A 23,490-nucleotide genomic window follows, 5' to 3' on the forward strand; every position below is an offset into this window, starting at 1 on the left:
ATTGGGCCATTGCATCTGGAAATGCCGACTCAGTATGGCAAAAGGCCAGCTACTGACTGTGCACCCTGACTTAACCATAGCCAGTTTCTTCAGCAAACACAAAAAGAGTACCAGTTCTGTACCTCCTAAGTGTTTGTGAAAGCAAACTTTTGACAAAGTCATTCAGCAAGGCAGCCCCACTAAGTGTATTAAATGCTGTATCATCTAAGTAGAGCAGAAGTTTATTAATAACCTTGTGGTTAAGACTTAACTGAAAGCTACAAAATTCTGAACCTAGAGTTAAAATGAAATTTAACCTATTTCTGTTTTCAAAGTGGCAAAACAAATCCATGTAATGTTACAAACTGACTTTCCAAAAGGTTTTTGTAAACAAGGGAACCAATCCAATCTTGCACATAAAATTTATTTCCATTACAGTAACTTCAAACTCACACAACTGATAGCATAATGCTGCTTTCATACAACACTGGAGGAAACAGCAGTAGCAGAGCAGGATGTGAACAAAAGTTAGCTGTCAAAGCCTTATGACCACTACACCAGCACTTCATCCTACATTATTTTTACCCACCTTAAAGGGGAAAAAAAGCCCATTCATCCTAACTAAAAAAAAAATAAACAACCAACCTCCAGGGTCAGGGATGTATTATTATTTCTTTCTATAGAAATCAGAAAGAAAAAAACCTTGCCCTTGAATCATTTGCCATAGCACACAGCAGCATCTTTACCCCTTCACATATATATCAAATCATCCACTACACCCTGCTTCCCAGCTCATCCAGACTAGAGGATTTGAGTGAACTTCCCAGACTGGCCAACTAGGAGGAGAGGGGGACAAGAAACATCAGGACATATGTTTCCCTGTCAGAACAAAGCAGGCAGCCTAGATCCCCAAACAACAAAGACAAGAGTCTGTTGGTGACTTAATGAGTCGGCAGTAAAGTCCCACTAAACAAAATACAGTTGAAGTTAGTGAGAGAAGCACATAATCCTATGAGGAGAAAAAATAAAATAGGGAGGAGTCCAAAGCCACATTATCCTAGGAAAGAGCAGTTAAAGTGGGAACACTATAGAGATGGAAGAATGTTCCCACATGGTTCAGTGAAAACAGGTATTGTGAGAACGAGAAAAGATGAACTGGACAGTGATAAGAACATGAAAAGTTAGAGGAAGACAGGGAAAAAAAAAAAAACCAGATCATGACTTCTGCCTGTTTCTGGGAGACCAACAGAGATTTAAACAACAACAAAATAATACTGGCATCGGCATTGCTGTCAGTTAGACACATCTGGGAACGGGAAATAACCTGACGCTACAGCGCAGGAGGCAGACAGCAGGACGGGTGTATCAGGCAGTTCCAAGAATGCTGAAAGTGCTGCCTATGGATGGGACAGCGCCTCCAGAAAGAGATCTCAGCGCAGACAGCCCAAGGAGAGAAAGAAGACCACGAAGATGAGAGAATCGGAGGGTGACTCGAAAGGGACACGCGGGATTTAAGGACCGAGCCTGTGCAGGTCCCCGACCGACCAACAGGGCTTCCTCAGAGGCGAGCCCGCAGCGACCGGCCTTCCCACGGGGGAGGAAGGCCGGCCCGAGGGAGGCTGAGCCCGGGGCCAGGGCCGGGGACGATCCCCGGGGGGCCGGGGCGCTGCTCCCCGCGGGACGGCCCGGCCCCGGCGCGGTGCGGGGCGAGCCGGGGGGTGCGTCCTGCCAGGGGAGCTGCCGCCTGTCCCGGCGGCGGCGGGAGCGGGGCAGCTCCCCCCGAAGGCAAGCGAGGGGGCCGGGGCCGCGGGGGGGCAGCGGGGCCGGGCAGCTGGAGTGCCCCGGCAGGCGGTACGGGGCGGCCTGAGGGCAGCGTGAGGGAAGGGCGGACAACGACGCCGTCCCGGGGGGGAGGCCCCGCCCCGGCTGGTCGAGGGGGTCCCCGTACTCACTTTTTGTGGGGCGGCGGGTGCTTGTCCCTCCTGCCGGCCGCCGCGGACTGCTTGGGCCGCCGCCTGCGGGCCTGCAGGGCCAGCACTGCCGGGGAGAATAGAACAGCCGGGAGCCGGCGTGAGCGGCGGCGGCCGCGCAGCCCCCCCGCCCCACCGCTCCCGCCCCGCAGCCCGGCACAGCACCGTACCTTTGCGCGAGTTCATCGTCCCGCGCCTCACACTCCTCGGCGGGCACACCGCGCCCCGGCCCCGCCGCCTCCAGTCGCGACCGCGCACCGGGCACCGGCCGGCAGCATCGGCAACTGCCACCACCCGCGCCGCCCGCCCCGCGCCGCCGCCAAGTGCGCAGGCGCAGCGCTGCCGGCGGGGCCGCGGCCGGAAAGGCGGGGGTGGGGCGGCGGCAGGTGGCGGCGCGGGCCCGGCGGCAGCGCACCTGAGGCGCGGAGCGGGCAGCAACGCCCGGCCCGGTGGTACAGCGGGCGGCTCTCGCCCTCCCGCGGGTCTGCGGCTGCCGCCCAGGTGGGCTCGTTCAGGTCGTGCGACCGACTGGAAATTATTTTTGCGAAAATCTGTGCTCAGGTCGGAGTGGCGGAGTGACCCGCCCTGCTGGGTGCTGTGACAAGAGGAGGGCGGCAGCCTACCTCCCCGCCGGCAGCTGGGGTGAGACCTGCTTTCGTTTGTCCCCAGACTTGTGTGGGGTTAGGTGCCACAACCAATTAACCTCATGACACAAATCCAGAGAAATTAGATTTCCTTAATTCTGATTGTCACTAAGTTACTTGCTTCTCACTGATGGACAACTCTGGGCAATGTTTTTTTCCCAGCCGATGATGTCTTGTTGCTCCCAGCACTGGGCATTACTCTGGTTTGGCCTAGTCCTGACCTGTTGAAAACTGTTGCTTCTGACTTGGGCTGTGCAGAGCATGGCTCAGCTTTTGACAGCATTTATGACTGAAACCTTGTGTCGGTCACCTGGTGCAGAAAATGATCTGGGTCATATCAAAAAGTCCGGTATGAGTGTGAGGCTTGCCTGGCTTACCTTCATGTGGGACTGGAATTGAAAGGCATAGTAACTGAAAGATTACAGGGGACAGCCATTAAATCTGGAGGCACAACTGTCTCCCAAAATAGCAAGACAAAGAATCCATAAGGATGAAGATCTAAAAGCAGCTGTGGTCAACATACGAGAGTGAAGGGAACTAGCAGTAATTGCAGGTCTTAAGTAATTGGATCACTGAGATTTCAGCTAGACAGGAAATCAAATCCGTAGTTATGGTTAATTCAGTTTAGGAGTGGGAGGCAAACAGACAAAGCTAGACAACGAGGAGGTGCCCCAATGTATGCTTTTTTGTCTTGACTAGAGAAGCTAGTGAACGGAAAAAAATAGGACCATGAAGTTCCTAAACTATAGCTCTTACAAGGCACCGCAGCTGCATTTCTAAATCAAAACAAGTTGTGTCCTATCCTCCCTCATAAACAAACATTTTCAGTATAAGCTACAACTCTGGTAATGTGCAATATTGGTATGTTACGTCTCCCTTGTTGTGGTTAGTCTTTGAGTGATAATTCGGTGTGATAGATCAAGAAACAGAACACTGTTATGAAATTTTAAAGGCTTTCTGCTGAGAAAGTTTAGGGGTGTGAAAATTAGTAATAGTGGAATGTTAAAAAGCAGATGACAGATTTACCCTTTGTTTCCAGACTAATTTTAACGGTATTGGTTAAATTGTGCTCCTGCATGAATACTTGTGCCTGGACAGAGAATGGTAGAGACAAGCAGCTGATGATGGAGAAAATGGTGAGACTGCTTTTTTCTTTGTCGGGGCAGTGCTGGCTTAACATTACCTTGTAGCTATGCCTAGAGAGCAGAAACCATATCAGCATCCCAATCGTATTTTCAGCTACTCCTGTGCAATTCTATGGACTTCAACAGGAGGTTTCTATGTAGGACGGATTGGACAATTGGGTCTTAGACAGGTAGAGTGAGCTTTGCTTACATCAACAGGATTATAAATTCGCCAAATCTGGAGTCAGGAAGGAATTTCCCTCATGAGCATAATGTCAGCAACATAATCAGGGCAAGGGAACAATCTGCTAGTGCACAGAAAGGGAATTATGTTAGGACCAGGTGGCTTTATACTACACAGTCAATTTCTTTCAATTCTAATAGACACATATTTGGGACTGTATTCTTCCTGGGTTTTGTTTTATTCCCTGCCCTGCCTCCCCCCCACCCCACCCCCTGTCAGAGAATGCTTATGCAGAAATGCAAACAAATCACCGAGACTATATGGATGTATAGAGAATTACCATGTGCAATTAAGTAATTGGAGAGTAAATGAAGGCCGGTAGAGGCTAGATGTGTTTCAGAAAAGAAAAAACAACCCCCACCTTATTTCTCAGACTCTTGAGAGTATAACTCCCTTCCTGAGAACATAAACATTAAGTGAAAATTCAAAATATTATAGAAATAATTCAAGATATGTGGTGGGTAAGAATGGATCTACCCTGGATTATGTTTATTTGAACCCACACATTTCTGTGAAATTCTCCATCTTTATTTCAATATATCTCTTATTGCATGTAACTTCACTGTTCCAAAAATAAATTATGAGTCAAGAGAGAAGACAGACTAAATAGCAAAAGAAAGCATTTGTAAAATCAGTATACAACATAAATAAAGAACAGTGGAGTGGGTCAGAATTATCTGTTTCTGGCTGTCTCTCTTTGAACATAATATGGGAACAGGTGTCTTACTACAAGGGTTACCACAGAGCTCATTTGCTGTGGGGAAGGACACTGTGAGATTTAGGTTACATGACATACCCAGAAAGCAGGAACAACAGCAAATTTAGGTGATCTTAAGTGCAAACATCAGGGGAGAAGAAGGAGAAATTATCAAATTATGTAATTACATTTTTACCTGTTTATAATAGTTTGGACCAGTCACCTGACACCCCACAGGTGTTTGGTTTGTTTCCCTTTCATCTAGCTTTGATAACCCACTTACACAAAAATACATTAATTTTTCAGATGTGAATGGAACGCATTTGTACGGAATAAAAAGTTACCTAGCAGCAATCCTGTAAACACGATATTGTCGTCCTTCTGAGAATAATTTTAAATTCTTCCTTCAGCAAAGGGATGTTAGAAGCTTTTGCCCTGATCTCTGTACCAGTTCCTTTCAGCACTGCTTTTCCCACTGTGTCGTAGCATGCTCTCTGAACTGCACTTTCTGAGAAATCAGGATATGAGCCAACTTCATGTTGCTTGAACAGAATGGAACAAATGAGAAATAACACATAAGGCAGAGGAAGAAAAAAAAACCGATGGGTGGTGGAAAAAGAACAATGTAGTGAAAGGAAATTCCCAATTAAAGGAGACTTCTCATTAATATGCAAGTCCAGCCTTCTCATCCTCTCGCCTTTCATGCTTGTCTCTTGTTCCTTCAGTTCCCACCCCCATTCTGCATTTCTTTAAGTGATACACTTGTGTAGGCATACAAACAATGAGTCTGTTCTTCTCTTGTTCACTTAAAAATTTTTCTGGCTACCAATGTGCTTTTTTTCCCCCCCTTCAGCATGTAAACAAAGCAAAGAGGACAATTCTGAGCTTGGTTTTCAGCAACACAGACAACAAACTTGAAGACAGGAAGTATTAAGCAACGGTAACTAGTAAGCTGGGTTTGCTTTTGCTTTTAAAGTCAGGAGGCTCATCGCTGCTTGAGTATAGCCACTTAATGTTAGTGGGAGCAATGTACATATTAAACGAGAAAAGTAGGTTTGCTATCTCAGTAGTGTAACAAGAAAAAATAGCAGGAAGCATGAGTTGGGATTTCCAGAAAAAACAGGTCAGAAATTCCTGAATTTAGATTCCTGGCTCATTCAGTGATTTACTGTGCTCTTCTTAAAGCAAATTACATGATTCACCTGACTCATTTTCTTCATCTAGAAAATGGTACAGTGTATGCCAGCTGCACAGAGTTAATGTTGGTAGAGAATTCTTGTTTATCAAGTCAATTGGGATTACTAATAAAAGAAGAAAGATATAAAGGACAAAGCAGACCAGTTTAACACCAATTTGACATGAAATTAAAGATTTACCTATACCCAGAAATAGTTACATCAACCCAGATATGTATTATACAAAGTCTAAAATAGGGCATGAACTGGCATGACTTAACTGAGATCTGAAATAGGATTAAAACAGACTGTGGCAATATTGTTATGATAATATTTGTTCTAGTACCCAGATTTCCAGAATGACTCATTCTAGCTTCCCCCATTACTTCCAGCAGGCTCCAAAACACCCTTTCAATCAAACTTCCTCCAGTTTCCTGGCTCCTTGTCTTAAATTTCTTCATAAGGCCCCTCTGCTGATTCCCAGCTCATTACCCAGCTTGCCCTTCTCATCTCAACCTTCCTCATCCCTTGTTCCAATCTATTGCCTTTTTTTCTCTCTAAATTGGATGGTTTCTTCCTTCATACTGATTAAGGGTCAGCAAGGGAAAAGAGGATCACTGAAAGATTAGTGACTGCTCTCAGTTTCCTGATAAAACACAACACAAGCAATTATAGGGAAAGTTCTTCAGCAATGATGAACTCTGATGGTTTGGACTCATGCCTGCTATTTCTCTCTGAATGGCAGCTATGCAGTCTGGTCATGTGTATGAGAGATTTATCTGCTAAGTGAGCGTGGAATATTTTGAGACTTAAGTATTAAACCCTCACATGTCTCTATCCAACATATGCAAAAGGCTGTTTTACAAAGTCTCATAATTTGGCTGAATTTGAGAAGATTTTCACAGAGATTGCAAAGGCACATCTTTGATATTAAGGCCTCTTTCTATGAACTCTCAGCTTCCTACTTGAAGTTAGGGATTGCCAACCAGTAAGGTGAGAACCCATAAGAAATCAGATGCAGGACTTACCCACTTTCCCCTTCGCTTGGCTTGGACTGCAATAGTCACAATGAAAACAAAAGGGAAAAACTGTAAATTCAAGCTTAATGTAAGAGGAAGCATGCAGAAGAATGGCTGCAGAAGCATGGCTTTAGAATCTCTGAAGATATGCACAGTCCAGGCCTGGTATTAGAATAGGCCTGTAATCAGAATTGTGCTGAAGTTGCTGTGCTGAAGTTAACAAGAAAGGTAGCCCTGAGCTATTCTTGAATCCTGAGACCAAGTAATTATTTGTGCCAACAGGCCGTGGCTGTAACAAGCTACAGCTGCTGGGAAAGCAGGTGCAGGGCCAAGAAAGGTAGGGACCGGTATGGGAATATAGGGAGTAACAAACTACAAGGCTGAAGCACAGCAACACAATTAGCTACATGGATAGAATGCTTATTTTAGTCATGATAATTAGGGGTGTGAGAACCGTGCGCGTTTAGAGACTACTAACCAATTATATTTCTGCTTTACGAATATGCATGTGTATCGGTTCTATATAAGTAGTGTTAGAAACTGATAAAGTTGAGCAAGATGCATAACTCATATTGAGCGTCTTCTTGACTCCGGCGAACCCTTCTTCCAACAGAAGCAATTGAAAATAAATATAAATAAATTGAAAATAAATAAAAATAAAGCTTCTTTCTTCTCCACAACCTCCTCTGTACTTCTGCTTGATCCAAGATGTTTTCACAGCCTTCAGAAAAATCAGACACCAGCTGACTAGTAGGATGATGCCATGTTATGTCAGTAGTGCCCCAGATGTCCTTTCTTCACACATCCTTCAGTGTGACATCGCTACAACGCCCTTGCCAACACCTTTCTGGGAAATTAACAGCCATTACCGTACTGCATCTCAGTAAGAACTGGTATTCATTTACAAACTTTCAGGTTACAATGGATTCTGAAATAAACTTCTGTTAGGGGAATGGCCAGTAAAGAAGCACTGGCCAAACTGGTTTGTCTGGGTGCAGTTCAAGAACTTCTTGACAGCAGAGTAAGCATGTCCTGTTTTGTAGGAAGCAACAATTTGGGTAAAGGATGGCTCAGTTACACAGGCAACATGCATTAGCAGCTACAGTTATCAGTACACTGTTGTTTACTATTAAGGCACAGAACAGTGCCACTTTGGCTTAGTCTTGTCCACATACCGGATCCAAGGAGCTACTGTGCTAGAGGGGTATTTCCAAGAAGTGTCTCAGAATTCTTTTAATATGATCAAAACAACATTCCTTAAAAATTATGGATTATTTCATTACTCAGCATGGCATAGTTCATCCCATATGATTAAAATTTAAAAAGTTAACAGTAACTGGATCTTACAAAGTGAAATGTCAGCCAGCTTCAATAGTCATAGGCATTACCAGCCTGGTTCATAACATGTGTGAACCAGCCATTCAGTTTCATCCTATCTGGATATGTCTATGCCATAGCTATAGCATGTAAAATAGCAAATGAATTTTTTAAAAGCAGAAAATGTTACGGCTAATTGTTATAATAAAAGTAGAACTGGCTTGGCTTGTTAGCCAACCAGTATTTCTTTACATCCTTCACAAAGACCACTCATAAATGAACCTTGTTACTTTCAAAGAACTGAATAAAGACCGATTGTCCACCTCTAGGCACATGAAATTCCCTATGCTCCTACTATAAGATGCATAACACCAAATAACAGTGAAAATATTATAAACAGTCAGCTATGTTCATTCAAAGCACAGAGAATTAATCCATTGCAATTTGGCCTTGTGCACTGTTTCTTAGAAATGAATTCAGTGGGCTTGATCTTTTGGGTTTGATTTAATCATGTTTTACACCCACTTTGCCATTCATTGTAGTAACACAAATGACTGTGGTAGGAAATATTCCATGCTTTTGCCTTCAGAGCTGAAAAATATTATAACAAACATTAAGAATGTAAATATCGTCAGCAAAGAGTATGTCTTCATTGCAGTATTTTCTCAAGCCAGGTCTTTAAGATAGCTACACTGTAAAACTGCATTCAAACAGTATGTCCATCTATTTAGAGTAACTTCTAAGTATCAGGATTTTTACCCACCTTCCAGAACACTCCATACTTTACTAGCTGAGCTGCCCTGATACAGAGAGGGATTAATAACGAAACTAAAGGATTATGGCTATTTCAATTCCCAGTGAAGAAGAAATCCAGTGTAGGACAATGATTTCTTCTTTGTCCAGATACCTGACTTTAGCCTGTTTGGAAAATAAGGGGGTTTATTCCCTTCAAACACTAGTTACAATGGGCATATAAATCCATTCCCTAAAATCTCCTCCTCTGTCCTAATTTATGCATTATTCTTAAAGTAAGAACACAACTGCAAAAAGAGCAGAAAAAGCATAATGGCAAGAACCAGCTGCAAAATGGTAATAGCATGCACATCTGATTAGTTGATGGTAGGATACATCGGAATCTATTTGTTTACGAATGTACTCGACACTATTTGCATTCAATGGAACAATGAACTGTACCGTTTCTGAATGCACTGTACCATTTCTATGAGGACAGAAGCAAGAAATGACACTGTGAACTCAATACCCTGCTAAATCCAGCGCATACACTTACAGCATGCCTCTCATCACTGAAAATCCAGGAGAACAGAATGTACCTTTTCTGTCTCTTCCTTTGAATTGTAGTTGAAATCCATGTGGAAATATGATGTTGTCAATGGTTTAATCCACATACTGATTTATGTAATACTGTTCTGGTTACAGCATATTTGTCTGCCCTGTTCAAAACTTTGAATAAAGCTCCTTGTCTCTTCTTTCCTCAAAATAACACATAGTTCAAGATCAAGAATTCTGGTACAAACTAAAGTACCATATGAAATGGTACTGGGAATCTACCTGCAAATAAGAAAATACGCAAAAAATCTTATTTGCAGTGAAATTAACAATAATCTCAATTGTAATGGAAATCTGCCTTGCAAGTGTACTATTCTCCTTTTCTCCAAAGCCAGTCTGGTCCTCATGTAAAAGAAGTGCATCTGTCCAGGTGGTCTTCCATTTCAGGAGTTTACGGTTGACCATTACCCTTTAAAATCCGGGTTTTCTTAGGCAGCTGAAGCACCTGATGATGTGAAATATGTGTCCCCTGTATATCACATACAACCTGGTAAAGATGTGGGGGCTGCAGCCTATTGGACATGAAAGGAAAGAGCAACTCAAGAAACTACACTTGATTTTATAACTTGTGTATCCTAACTTTCCAGTTATTCTCTAAATTATTAGCAACCACTTTTTCCTTCTTCCCAGCTCTTTTTTCAGTGGAACTCTAGATGCACATTCGGCCTGCACCCAAGGCTTATTTGCAGCAGGTTATACTTGAATCTTTGTTGGTTTGGTTTTGGTTTTGTTGGGTGTTTTTACGTCTTTGCTGCATCAGGGTCCTTTTTACCAAATATGTATCTGATTTTGCCCACAGAAAGAAGCCAAGAAAAAAAGTATTAACCCTGTAGCATTTTGTATCATACTAAGCCTTAAATCAATATTTTATGTGCTTACTGTGCTTTAGTTTCATCTCTCTTTTCTGTTTAAAAAGTTATATCCCATGCTTCCAGTCTACAGAGCCTACAGTATTTCATATTAATGCATTCTTACACAGAAATCATGACGGTTAGGAGGCTCTTTCTGAGGGACTGGGACCATCAGATAAAAGGGATGTTTACCAGTTACGGTTTCAAACAGAAATGCCATGAGAATATATTAATCAGTTGGAAGTCCCAGACTGGAAGAAGAAATAATTTTTCCTGGCGTCTGGTAGAAGACTATTATAAACTGGTGAGCGATTAGCAAACCACTGCATGGAGAGAGCCAATAAGCTGTAGAACAGATACAGGAAGTTAGCACTCTCCAGCAATGTCACTGACTACTGTGATTTTCTCATATTTCAATCATTTGTAAGATTCATCAAGCAGGAATGGGGAAAATTTACAGTTGAGTATTGAATTAGGATGCCAAGGCTAGCTAAAAATAAATCTGATTCTTACCTTTTTGGCTGGAAAGCATACTGTAAACTAAAAGTGACAGGGAACCAAACATTGCAAGCACAAAATTATTTCTTCACTTAATACAAGTGGGACTTACCATGGACACTTTCTGGAGCAGTGCTTTAATGCCAGTAACTGTACAACACTCACAGAATTCAGTAGGTATAGGTAAAAAGAAAGGCACTTGGTTCTTGCTACGCATCTAATCCCAGCTTTGAATAAGTTTAATAGTTACCAGTTAAACCATGGCTAGAGTAAATTGTTAATCGCATAAGTACATTTTCCCCAGTTGGAATTTATATTGGATCATATGTGCACATACCCAGTAGAATAAGGGGCCCAAGGGGGAAAAGGAGACAGGGGAGTAATACAAGACCCATCGTTGACTAAAGGAAGGGTCATACTGTGCCGTCTGCTGTCCCCCATGCTATTATCTGCATAGATTATACTGTGGTGATGGGTGTAACCCTATCCATTACAAACAGACCTTCTACCCGGTGCCTCTGTCATCACTTCTGTTTCTACATGAGTCCATCCTTTGATAAATCCATGGTCTCTGTCCATCTGGTTGTTTTTGAGGCCTGCTCCATATGTAGGTGACCACTTCACTACCTGTGCTGCAGGAATTTCTTGCAATACGGCCCTTTTTGCCCCAATCTAACTTGTCTGAAACAAACTGCCTTCCTCAAAAGCTGTCCAGTGTGAATGTGCCTGTAGGTGCATTTTATTTTCTCTTTCTGGCATGAATTACTCCCTGCTTGATCCTTTCCTCCTCAAACTTACAAAAAGTAATCATTTGTAAGAATGTCCCATCCAGATTTACCTTCTTCGCTGTGCTCACCGCAGAGGACCGCTAGGTGGTTGTGCAAGTCTCCAGCTAGCTCACAGCATGCTGGAACACAGCTGTCCCACAGAGTCTCTTTTTGCATTGCTTCAATGAAATAGCTGTACAGAGATGGAGAAAGCAATGTGAAAACAGGGACTTGAATCTCATGCTCTGGAAGTAAATGGAAAATAAAGTAAATAGACAGACAAAAATAGAAATCAATAGAGTTGTGCAGGCCCACGGAATAATATCCAGTGCACATGCTGTAATTCATGTTCACACCACAAGATAGGTGAGAGGGATACCAAGTAAGCAAAACATGACTTTAATTTATCTCCTTAGCTATACAGGTAAGACTAGACTCAGGGGACTTCAAGAACCTTTCCTAATATGACTTTTTCAGGAAGACATAGCAAGGTATGAAAGTATAAGTCATGTTTCCTTTCCTGTCCTATTTTTGGACATCAGTGGCCTTATGTAACTCTGAAGTTCTCCCTCTGAGAAAAAATGGTTCAGCTTTTCATCATAGCCTAGTAATTTTACTTTTTCGTTGTCAGGATCAAAGTGCCTTCCTGATTATTTTTTTTTAAACGTCCACTGCAGACAAAGGTACAGCTGCAACTTGCATAAGCAGGTCTATGTTAGCTTTAAATGAGCCAGCCTGGGTACTACAGCAGCAGCCTGTTATTGGTGACCTGTGGTTATTCTGTGCTAAATTATTGAATGAATGAATTAGTAACTTAGAAAATCAGCATGCTACACTGCTGGATAAATGCCAGCCAGCTAGCTAAAGTTAGCTTCAATTTGTTAATACAAGCTGTAGTTACACAGGATCTGCAGAGCTGAGAACTATTTCTGTTATCTTAGATCGTAAATTACAGTCTGCCACATGGCAATACATTACAGTCTCATTGGCCTGTAGAGCACTGAGTCAATCTGAAACTCAGCACCCAGAATCCCCAGCTATTTCTCAGCCTTACATTGAAATGAAATCCAGCCACACAACCTTCTCCACCACCTGGTTTTGATGGGTGCAATAAGAACTGGACATGAAGCCAAAAAGCAGCTGTACTGCACTTTGCTCTGGTCTCCAGTCTGGAGGAACTAAGGGACCAGGGTTAAGGTATATTGTGCAGCACAACAGTTCTGCAGTTTAGACCAGACTTGAGAAAGTTTAGATTGTTTTAGATTAATAATGAGTTAGTTGAATACCTTGTGTATAAAAATTATTTTTTTCTAAATTTGATCACTGCTTAACGATGCCTCCCCAGCAGAAAGTAAAAGAGCTGAGATATTTCAGATTCTTTCCCTGTTTTTCTTGAAGTAGCATATCATTAATCTCCTGTTTCTGAAGAGTTACTTTTGTGGGTGCTTTCTAGGCTTGACCTCTGCCCCCATATATATATTTAAGCACTTAGATTTAAAAACATCTCCATTTTTACTACATTCTTCCTTTAAGGAGGGTTTAATTTAATTAATGAGGTTATGGTACCCTAACAATTTATGTTTGCAATGTCTGAAAACTTTGCAAAAGAGCTATCTTTTCATGTTTGTTATCATGCTGCATTTCTATTTGTTTTCTAAGCAATAAAACAAAGACATCTATTAATGAAGACCAGATACTCACTTAACCACAGATATAGATTTTTATTCAAGCAGTATTTAATTAAATTGGAAAATCGTCCTTTGGTAGGACCAAAAGTGTTGAACCTAAATGGACATATATGTCAAATTGTTCTCCCCCGCATAAGTACTACAGCTCACAACACAGTCATTTTAAAATGTCAAGAAATGCTAGCACCAGCACATTTGCAAATGTCAGAAACTTTTAGTTAGGTTCTTAAAGTTTTAACTCTAAGTAACTTACTCATCTCATAACTCATTTAACCTCTTTCTAAATGATAATATTAAGCTTTTTTTTCTGAAGTGGAAAATTATTTATTTGTCTGAGTGCAAGCAATCTAACACTCTATTTGAAATATCTAACTGAATCATCCCTAAAGCTACTTTAATTGCTCTTTTACTCCTGGTTTGTTTTATTTCAATTAGGATTTGTATTAATATTTTGTTAGCATATTTACTAAGAAAACAAGTTTTGTATGAAGGATTGATCCCCATCTCATATTTTTTTAATTCATTGTCCAATTTCAAATGAAGCTGGCAGAAGGTTAAAAGTCTTGAAGTTACTATGAGAATACTAAGGGTAGACACTATTAATGTCTCCATTGAAGGCAAGGGAAGTAGAACTCAGCAGAGCCTTCTACTCTATTTGGCAAGACTTGCTACATCCTCACCAGTAAGTCAACCCATTCTACTGTTGTCCAGCAACAAGCTGAAAAGGCGCAAACAGAGGACAAAGGTGGCATCTAGAATGCTGTACAAATGAACTAGAAATATTACAAGGTGGGAAAAAGGTGTTTGAGATACGGAAGGGAGCTAAGGGTATTGGAAAGAAGTGCAGGAGGCAGACAGAAAGACTGGGAAAGTATTTTCATGGCATTATGGTGCCAAGATGTAGGGACCACAGGATATGAATTTATGCAAAAACGACCTTCACTGGTTTTGCTACTCATGAAACAAAGTAGTGGTTTCATAGGCCAGCATCTTCTTAGTACTTTTAAATGGAATCTATCTGCATCTTAATTGCCAAAGTTGTTTAAAAATGGGATTTCTGGCTGGGGTTTCTACATCTTTTCTTTAAAATGTATCCGTTGAACTTAGAATCATAGAGTATCTCAAGTTGGAAGGGACCCATAAGGATCATCAGGTCTAACTCCCTGCTCCTCACAGGACTACCTAAACTGAAACCATAGGACTAAGAGCATTGTCCAGGTGCTCCTTGAACTCTGACAGGCTCAGTGCCATGACCACTTCCCTGGGGAGCCTTTTCTGGTGACCAACCACCTCTCAGTGCAGAACCTTTTCCAGTCTGAACCTGAATCATATTTAAAATTAGAAGAGATTGTTATAAATGATTGAGTAATTTGGACACTGTCTTTGGATTTCCATATCTTTCTCAAACTTGAGAAAACATGATTTGCAAATCATAGAGTTCTGGCTTTACAGATTTGATGTTGAGTGCTCAGAAATTGGTTCAATTGTTTTCACATTTATTTTCAGCTAATGAACAGCTGTGATTAGAAGCAACAGAGGTTTTAAAATGGGCATTGAACCTTACATCTTGATTCTGACTGAGGGATGCAAAAGAAATTGCAGGGTTATGATTCTAAGATAATACTTTCTCATTTACACCAGGTTCAGATCTTCTCATTTATTCTTTTGTGGAGTAGTTGAACTGCATTCTTCCCAATGTTTAAATTCTGTTCACATTTTTATCAGCGTGTCCAAATATATTTGAAGTCACATAAATACAGGTCTCTTGTGGGTATTCTTAGAATCACAGAAGCATAGAATGGTTTGGGTTGGAAGGGACCTTAAAGATCATTTATTTCCAACCCCCCTGCCATGGGCAGGGACACCATGCTCAGAAAGTACAACTGTCTCTATGTCAGTTATGTGAACTCTCCAGTCTTAGACTAGAAAACCAGAATTTGGCATCTTGTTCTTTAAAGTAAATCAAGGGTTTATTAGTCTGAGCTGCAACTTTGCTTAAGGCACAGTTTCAATTGCTGCCTGCTTTTGAGTGTGTATTTATATGGCAAGCCTTGCTGAGAAAAATGGAGCATGCTTATATCAATAAGCTGTTATTGAGCAGGGTGATATTCATGCAGCTTGCCCTTGTCATGTCTGTGGTTTTTGTAAAAGTTATGAAAAATCCTGAACCTAAATTCTTTTGACTTGGGTACAGCACTGTGAGCTGATTACCTTTAACTACCTGGAGCCTATTCAGATTTCCTCAACCTACCTGGAGCAGAACCCTTTTAAAAATCTGTCTGCAGTGTGCTGTAGGGCATTTTTTTCTCAGTATCATATCAATGGCAAATACTGTACGCTGCTAGAGGGTGCTGCTGCTGCCCACACATTACATAAATGCATTTTATAGAAAGACACACTTACTATGGATTTTTTTTTTTTTGAGGGATCTCTTCTGCTTGTATCCTAAGTGAGTATGTGATTGAACAGCTGTGTAGAGGGATGCTTCAAGATGTGGGAAGAAGCTTTTGTAGTTTATTAGACTGCATGGTTGTCAGCAAGAGAGAAAGCATCAGAAATACAGTGCATTTGTACAAGATAATCCATGTTGTAACTGCCACTCTGTCCTCAACTGTATTTCTGTAGCAGGAAAACAAACACCAGGATGATGAGTGGAATTATTATTTGTAGGTCAGTGATGACTAACAGTGGCATGAAAACTTAATGGACCGATGCAAAGAGGGGAAGTTGTTGACCGTTGGCCACCTGTGGCTGCTGTGTGATGCTGCAGTGCAGCAGTGAGCCACGGTGTTTCTTGTGGAGGTTGTTTACTTAGGTTGGCTGTCGTGATTTTGAAATGGGACTTGTATAATGCACTGGAGAGAGCTTTTCACACTTTCTCAGTTCATAAAGGGCAGTTCCAGACCCTGTTGTAGGGAGGAGTGTAGAGCCAAATAGCTGCTGATTAATGCCACCTGTTTTGTGCCTGCTGAATTTTACGGATTACAGTAAATAAAAGGCTAATTTGTCTCCTAAAGCATATATTGATATAAATGTGATCACTTTTCTGCACTACATAACTTGGGTCAATGGACTGTTGCTTCAATGTATTTGTTTCTGTCACGTTCTGACCGTATCGATAATGTCTTTGTGTGGCCTGATCTTCCTATTCATTACAAATGGGTGAACAGCAATAAGCACTTCAACAAACAGATATTTCTTAAGCTGTCAAACTCAAAGCCCGAATAACCTAAAGAGGAGTGCTATCAGACCTGCCAACTATAAACAATAAACACTTTTCTAAAATGCAGAATGGCTTACAAATCAAATAAAACTGAAAAGTTAGGCTGAACTGCAAGTCAAGGTTTTTTTTTAAACATTTCTGAAAACATTAATACACAAAAGAATGAAGGCAGCACCAGTGCCTGATACCAACTGCCGGCTTTCTGCTTTTTTCTCTTTTTCCTTCCCACTTCTTTCATGCACAGCACAACACACTACAGGCATACAAAGGGAAAAAGGGCTGCAGGGTTCCCTGAATTGGTCCAGCTAATTCTCTTCCTGTTTGACTGCTAACTCCCTTGCATAGCGATTAGAGAGAGACTTGAAGAGTTACAAAGAAGCTGAAGCAGCAGCAGAGCAAGTAGTGGGTATTCACTGCTCCACGCAGAGGCCTGAACGCGCACAGCTACTGTCTATGTGATTTTAACCCTTCCCTTTAGCTTCCACCTGTAAGAAATTATTCTGAAATTCCTGGGTCTGCACACACTTATACCTGATTTTGAAAAGATAATGTAATTTCCTTAGTTACCTTTTGCCCATAATCTCCATTCTTGCAAGCTGCTTTTTCCATTCCTTCTTTTCCTGCAGTAATTCAGAATTCTCTACTGAACTTTGGACAATTACGTTATATGCTTCACATTTCCATATGGTCTTCTGTGGCAGCATGTTTGTACTGAGGCTAGACAGTAAAATGCCCAAGCTGTCCAGCCTGGAGCCTCAGACAGCAGCGACAGTCCAGTCATTTTTTGGGTGTGTGTGGTAGAAACAGAGACACCACCACCACCACCCCTTCTACAGAATAAGGCCATCAATCACAACCGTATCATGTCAGAATTTTTACCCTGACTTACATCCACAGATAGTAGGCAAATATTAACAATAGAAAAAATTAATAATATATTACTTCATTAATATAGATACTATTTTTAAGAAAGGTATCTTACTCTAAGAGAAAGCAGTATGACTGTCAGTGAAACAATTACCAGGGAACAGAAATCAAAAATCTGAGTTTATTAGTCAAGGCTGTCTGCCTTTCAGAGCAATTAATCAAAAACATGCATATTTTGGAACCCCAGGATGATAAAAAGGTGTCTTTCCAATTTTGGAAGAGGAGAGTGTCCTTTCAAGGATACAATGGTGCTTTTCAGAGACCAGTGACTGTGCAACGTGTCTTTCAATGGAAGGCTCAATTCAGAGCAAACCTTTTCCCACCACTTCAGGTAGCTATTGACTGACATTACTGATTGGCTAAAATTATTGTTGCAAAAAGATCTGCAAATATCACCTCTTCAATATGAGTAAAAATCAGGGGGAAAACTCAGATAAATTGCTTAACCACTTTTTGAATGGTGTCTGCTGAACCAGACTTCTCCCTTGCCACAGGTTAAGGGGAAGAGGGAAGAAAACTGAACTTCAACACTGAGGGCTTCCTTGTCTGACTTACCCTGGCTGAAACTCTGACTGGCCAACAGGACTTCAGCCAGAAACACTTCACCACTCCTTCCCTCACCCGTTTTTCTCACTCCACTCCAAGACAGTTTCCACAGAAACAGAGTAGCACAAACAGTACAGGTTTTGGGTGCCTTTCTGCAGAAATAAGTGTTTTTTAACAGAAGAGTCTATGTATAGTATTTCCCACTTAACATCTCATTTTGGTGAAAAGCTATATTAGAGTTTAGGTTCAGAGGTTATCCGGATACTAAAAATCATATTTGAAATTCTTCTCTCAACATTTTAAACCTTGTAGTAACTCCACAGATTGCCTGACTGTCTGGCAGCAGAAATACAAAATGAATATTCTATTTTATCACTTGGTTTAGAACTTTTTCATATTTCTTTTCCCTCTGCTGTTTATCAGCAACATTGGCAAGTGTCTGACATGCAAAACAGAATCAAGCAAACCACTGCATCAGCCCACTATAGGCCTTCCACTGTGCCCCACAGCCAAGCTTAGAATCAAAGCAGAATCCTCCCTAACACTGCACTTATTTAACAATTACAAAGTAGTTTTGTACAATGAAAATTACAGTGAAGGTGGTTGCTCTTAGAAAATAGTCCATGTTCCCAGCTAACCACCAAGCCGGTACCTGAGAGTCCGGGGTCACGGAAAGGCGTACTCTAGTTTTGCCACTGAGCCAGCCTCCTGACCTCCTTACAGACCTTCCAACTGCCTGTAAATAATTTCCCTGACAGAAAAATGTTGTCAGGCCAAGTCACTAAGCTCGATGATTAAAAATTGGCAAGTGTCTCTCGCTCCATATAACAGGCAAACTTTGCTGGGCTGTTTCCAGGATTTTGGTCCTTGTCCTTACCTGCGTAAGAGAGCTTAATTTGTGCGCTCCCAGTACCAATGCACTGGCCCAGTGAATGCCCAGCTAAACAAGCTGCTGTGAAAGGACACTGTGGTGAAGTATGTTCCTATTATCTACTTCCTATTTAGAATCATGAGTGTTTACTGTACTCATTCTAGACAGTAGCCTGAAGTCAGTTGTGCTCCTTTTATCAAGTAGCCAGGACGACCCAGAGATTACTTTTGCCAATGCTAATCAGTTTGGACAACTCTGTAAGTGAATGAAGGATCAATAGTATCTCCAAGCAGCAGGAAAGAGAAGGGTGATAGAAAGGTGGAGGATTGCCTGTATTCTGGATTTTATTGTCCAAAACTACATGAGGAATTAGGCATTTAAAAAGGGAATACTACAGTGTGGCTACAGCCTAGAAGTTAACCAAATGTAGATAGCAGGATTTTCTGTATGGATGATGGGGAATGAGTTAAAGTCATTCACAGCTATGAGTAAAAAAATACCACAGGTATTTCCATAATGCATTTCAGTTTCATGTCTCTCCATCTTTGACATGAATGCTGTGGCTTCCAAAGTGTTTTTAGTGACCAGATCCAGTTGTACTGAGGACAACAGGCATTTTACCAGGAATTTAATAGGGGACAAAATTTCCCACCAGTAACAGTGATCAAAGGCAGCAAAAAATTTCATGAAAAACCCAATGTGACCGTAGGCACAGGCAAGGCAGGCAGGCATATGAAGAGCACACTGCTACCCTGCAGGCCAGCGCTTGAGCAGCACAAGCTGCCAGGATAGCTCATTTTCTCCCTCCACCTTCGCAGGCTTCGCCTTTCCTCCTGGGTATGAGGCAAGAGCTTTGCTGCAGGAGTCGGTCCCGCTCAGCACCGCTCAGCATCCTTGCTCTTTCGTGGCCCTTGGGAGAGGAGCAGGTGCAGCCAGCCCTGCTGGCAGCTCATACTTCAGGCTCTTCATCCTGTCTCAGCTGTTTTCCTCCTCCCATGCAAGTGGCACCAGCCCAAACACACTGAAAGGTCTTTCAGACTTTGGAGGTGAAAGGCCTTCCAAGATAACTGTGGGTGGGTGCAGAAATACATAATTATTCCCCCAGCTCAGATTCCTATTTCTTGTAATACTTGTTCTTTACTGTCATCACAAAAATTAAATGCTGCCACTCAAATATACTTGATATGTGGGCGACAACATCCTGTCTTGTCTACACTGCTGCAAAGCTTTGCAAGATCCCTGAATCAAACTTCTAACAGTAAACAAAGGTACAACAAGAAAACATATTTCACAGTTACCTGCCAGTCCTATGGTTAAGGTTTTACTTAATCTTCAATGGTCACACACATTCTTAATTTAAAATTACACAGTTCAGCACAGTGCCTGATGATTTGTTTACAGCTACCTTTATATCATTAATTTTTTAGAGAGGAACAAACCTGGTCAAAAAACCCACAGTCCTCTCTGTCTAAAATTCTCATTCTCTGGCTAGAAAAGATGCTTTTCCACCTTCCTCCTGTTGCAGGCTAATTGACCAAGGGATTTGGAGAGATGAATCTAAAAAATAAGCAGCTTTTCGTTTTAAAAAAAGAATGGCGGAAAGGAAAAGGGGAAGAATCAACTTGAAGATGATAGCTTATTAAAGTGATACAAACCTTGATAATGTGTTCTCTGAAAAACATTTTTTGTCATTATTTTGGAAACCTGTATGATTCTTTTTGGGCTGTTTTCTACGTTCTTCAAAGAATCTCCTCACTGCAATTACTTACCTTATGCATTAAGTTCTCTATCTCCAAACCTCTCCATTTTTTAAATAATACTGTACTTTTAGGTTTTGCACAGCAAAAAATTATCACTTCCACTATTTGCTTAAGGCAAGCCTTCAAAATGGGCATTAGAAATGCAAACAACTTGCATATGAAAAATACATTAAGCTTTTAATAGTTCTTTCATTTTGATTCTCTGTGGTGCTATTAATGACAGGTAAAAATCAGACCAGTTAAGTGCAGCTAGTGCAAAGAGGTGTAAAATTACAACTTATCTGCCTGTTTGTTCCCCTGGGAGGCATAAAACTGAAGAAGAGTGAGTGCAGTTATTGCTGCTCTATTTTATGTTTTTTCTATGCAGTGGGAACAGCTCAGCTTCATACCTTTGGGTTTTCAAGGGGCATCTTTGGAGGAGATTGACTCAACATGCTTGTCACCTGTGTTCTTTTCCTAGCCAGGTTTATGCTCCCATCTGCCAATACGAGCTACCCCGATTTCCTCTCCTGGGGAGCCTGAGAGTAGGAAGACGTTACAAACTTATTAAAGGCCATCACTATGGTCGATCATATTTTTTTCCTGCAAAACAAACCTCCTTCATGTTGCATTAAATCAAGTTTCTGTGGGAATGTACTGACACTCACATTTGAGTTGAGACTGTATTTTAATGATAGCACCTGACAGGTATATCAGACCATTTATAATGGAGTATTTTTAATTGTTAAACCAACTGGAGGGAAAAAATGATGCTGAAGTTGCAGCCATATCATTATCTTTTTATTATATTTTACAGTATACTTCTGTACGTAAAAGGAACACTTGATTAATGGAAAGAGAAAGTGGTGATGACTGTGTGCCCTTTGCTAGCCCACACGTGCAAACCATGTTAGGGGTAGACCGTAACGGCAGGTGACTGAGCATGCCGTCTTTCAAGTACTGATGTTCTCTGCTTGCCAGGATGGCTCAGTTTTATCTCAGAAGCAGAACAAGAAATCCCTTCCTTCCAGCCCCTGAACCACATGAAGGATGGTCTCAAGGATTATGCCTGTAGATTCTCAGACATAGCCAAATAATTCTTTTGTTGGAGGTTGCTTACTGGTATTGAGACAGGAGTAAGAAATTTTGCTGAATATATTAGAAAACTTGAGAAATGCATAGTAATGATCTTAATAGCTATTCGCCTTGTGGTAGCACCTGCAGGTCCTTCAAAATGCTGGCTCTTCACTGTGTGAGGCACTTCATACCACTCCAAATTTTATCCGAGCTGATGGTAGTGGATGATAGATGAACATAGTCAATAGGGAGAACTAACAGTAGGGCAATTATCATACAAAGCACAGGTTGTAACATACAAGCTACCTGACAAGGATTTTATAGACAGGAAGGCACTTAATGTAGGAATTTGGAGGAGGAAAAATAAGTATTTTAGGGAACTTCCCCTGCACACGAGAAAAGAAGCAAAACGTTACATGAGAAAAAAACATTGGACCGATGCATGGTAGAACACAGTAGAAGTCTTGCAGAAGGATCCCCCCAGCTGGATATTTTCAGCCAGACAATATGCCTTTGCCCGGGAGAGGTGAAGGAATTACTTTCACATCCACATACCGGGGCTCCAGTAACTGGTCGGATGACAGAAATGTTTAAACAACGTATAGCTCTTTTTGTATGCCCCCCCCCGCCCCAAGACAGCCTGGGAGCTGAACAGCAGCAGGCCTAGCTCTGGATTCCTCGGTGATGCTACAGTCTTTGGAAGTCCCATACTCCGCTTTGTTGATAGCCAATGTCTATATCGCTGTTCCCAGTCCGCTGTTGGCCTGTTCACAGAAGCACATTAAACCCACCCCTGATACTCCTGCTGGTTTCTAGCAGGTTATTGAAGTTCCAAGCGTTAAGGGTGGATGGAGGGTGGGAACTAATGCTCTAACAGACAAAGCTTTGATCCCGTTCGTACTTGATAAATCTCTGTGGATCCATCCCCGCTCAGAAGTAAGGATAGCCACAAGTCTATGCTCTTCCCTTTCTAACCACAACATGCATTTCCTTGATGAGGTCTTTTATAAGCTATAGACCAATGCATGCATACCTGGGACTTTTTAATCCAAACCAAAGCACTCCATTGCGTTACCTCCCCTCCCGGGGTAGAATAAGAAAGTATACGGGATGAGAAAAGAAGTCTCCCGTGCGTGCACAGCGGTTGTGAGCCTCATCACAAGGGACCATGATGAACAGAATGCAACCAGAGAGCGAGAAGCATGAGAAACTGAGGCGTGGTGCTGGTAGCCTGGCAAAGGGGAGGCCCGAGGCTGGCTAGGGTTAAGATACAACACAGAGGGGCTTAAAAGCAAAGACAAATCGTGCATGTAGAAGTTAATGAAAAGACGCTCCTTGCACCACCGCTTAGAAATACAACAGGGGGTAGAAGACAAAGTTCTGACAACGTCAGAAAAGACTAGCAATGCAGATCCAGCCTGGTTTGCGCTAGTTTTAAAGTTCTGCCTGCCGCTCCTAGATGCTTTAAGCTGTTTGCTGTCAAAGGAAACTCCGGCAGGCCTGAGGCACCGGATACCGTGCGGGACCCCTGGCGGGCACCGCCACCGCCCCCTCCCCCTCTGCGAGCCGTCACGCCCGCCGGGCGCCCCGGGAAACGCTGTAATTAACCACGACAGCTCCGTGGCCGGGCGCCCCGCTGGCCCCGGGGCAGCGCCGGGCGTTATTCACCGCCTTTCCCTCCGGGCGGCGCGGCCGAGCCCCGTCCCGCGGAGCGGCGGCGCTGCCGCCGGCAAATGGCTGCGGCGGCGGGCGGGCGCGCTGGCCGCCGCTGGGCCGGGCCGCTGCTG

The 23,490-nt window shown here is 42.3% G+C and overlaps 1 protein-coding gene across 4 annotated transcripts in view; it reads right to left on the minus strand.

Annotated features, from left to right (window-relative positions):
• The window catches only part of SRPK2 (SRSF protein kinase 2), a 147,698-nt gene extending 145,439 nt beyond the window's left edge, over positions 1–2,259 (minus strand). For 3 of the 4 annotated variants that reach the window (XM_055710948.1, XM_055710949.1, XM_055710946.1), the window contains exons 1-2: positions 2,120–2,259; positions 1,932–2,016 (exon numbers count right to left, since the gene is read on the minus strand). In XM_055710948.1, the coding sequence (XP_055566923.1) occupies positions 1,932–2,016; positions 2,120–2,135 (101 nt within the window). In that variant the 5' untranslated portion in view covers positions 2,136–2,259. Of the gene's footprint in view, positions 1–1,931; positions 2,017–2,119 lie in introns of those variants that run through there. The other variant, XM_055710947.1, reaches the window with a different exon arrangement.
• Positions 2,260–23,490: the final 21,231 nt, after the last annotated feature.

Source organism: Falco cherrug, chromosome 5 (genome assembly GCF_023634085.1).
Source record: "Falco cherrug isolate bFalChe1 chromosome 5, bFalChe1.pri, whole genome shotgun sequence".
Taxonomy (NCBI): domain Eukaryota; kingdom Metazoa; phylum Chordata; class Aves; order Falconiformes; family Falconidae; genus Falco; species Falco cherrug.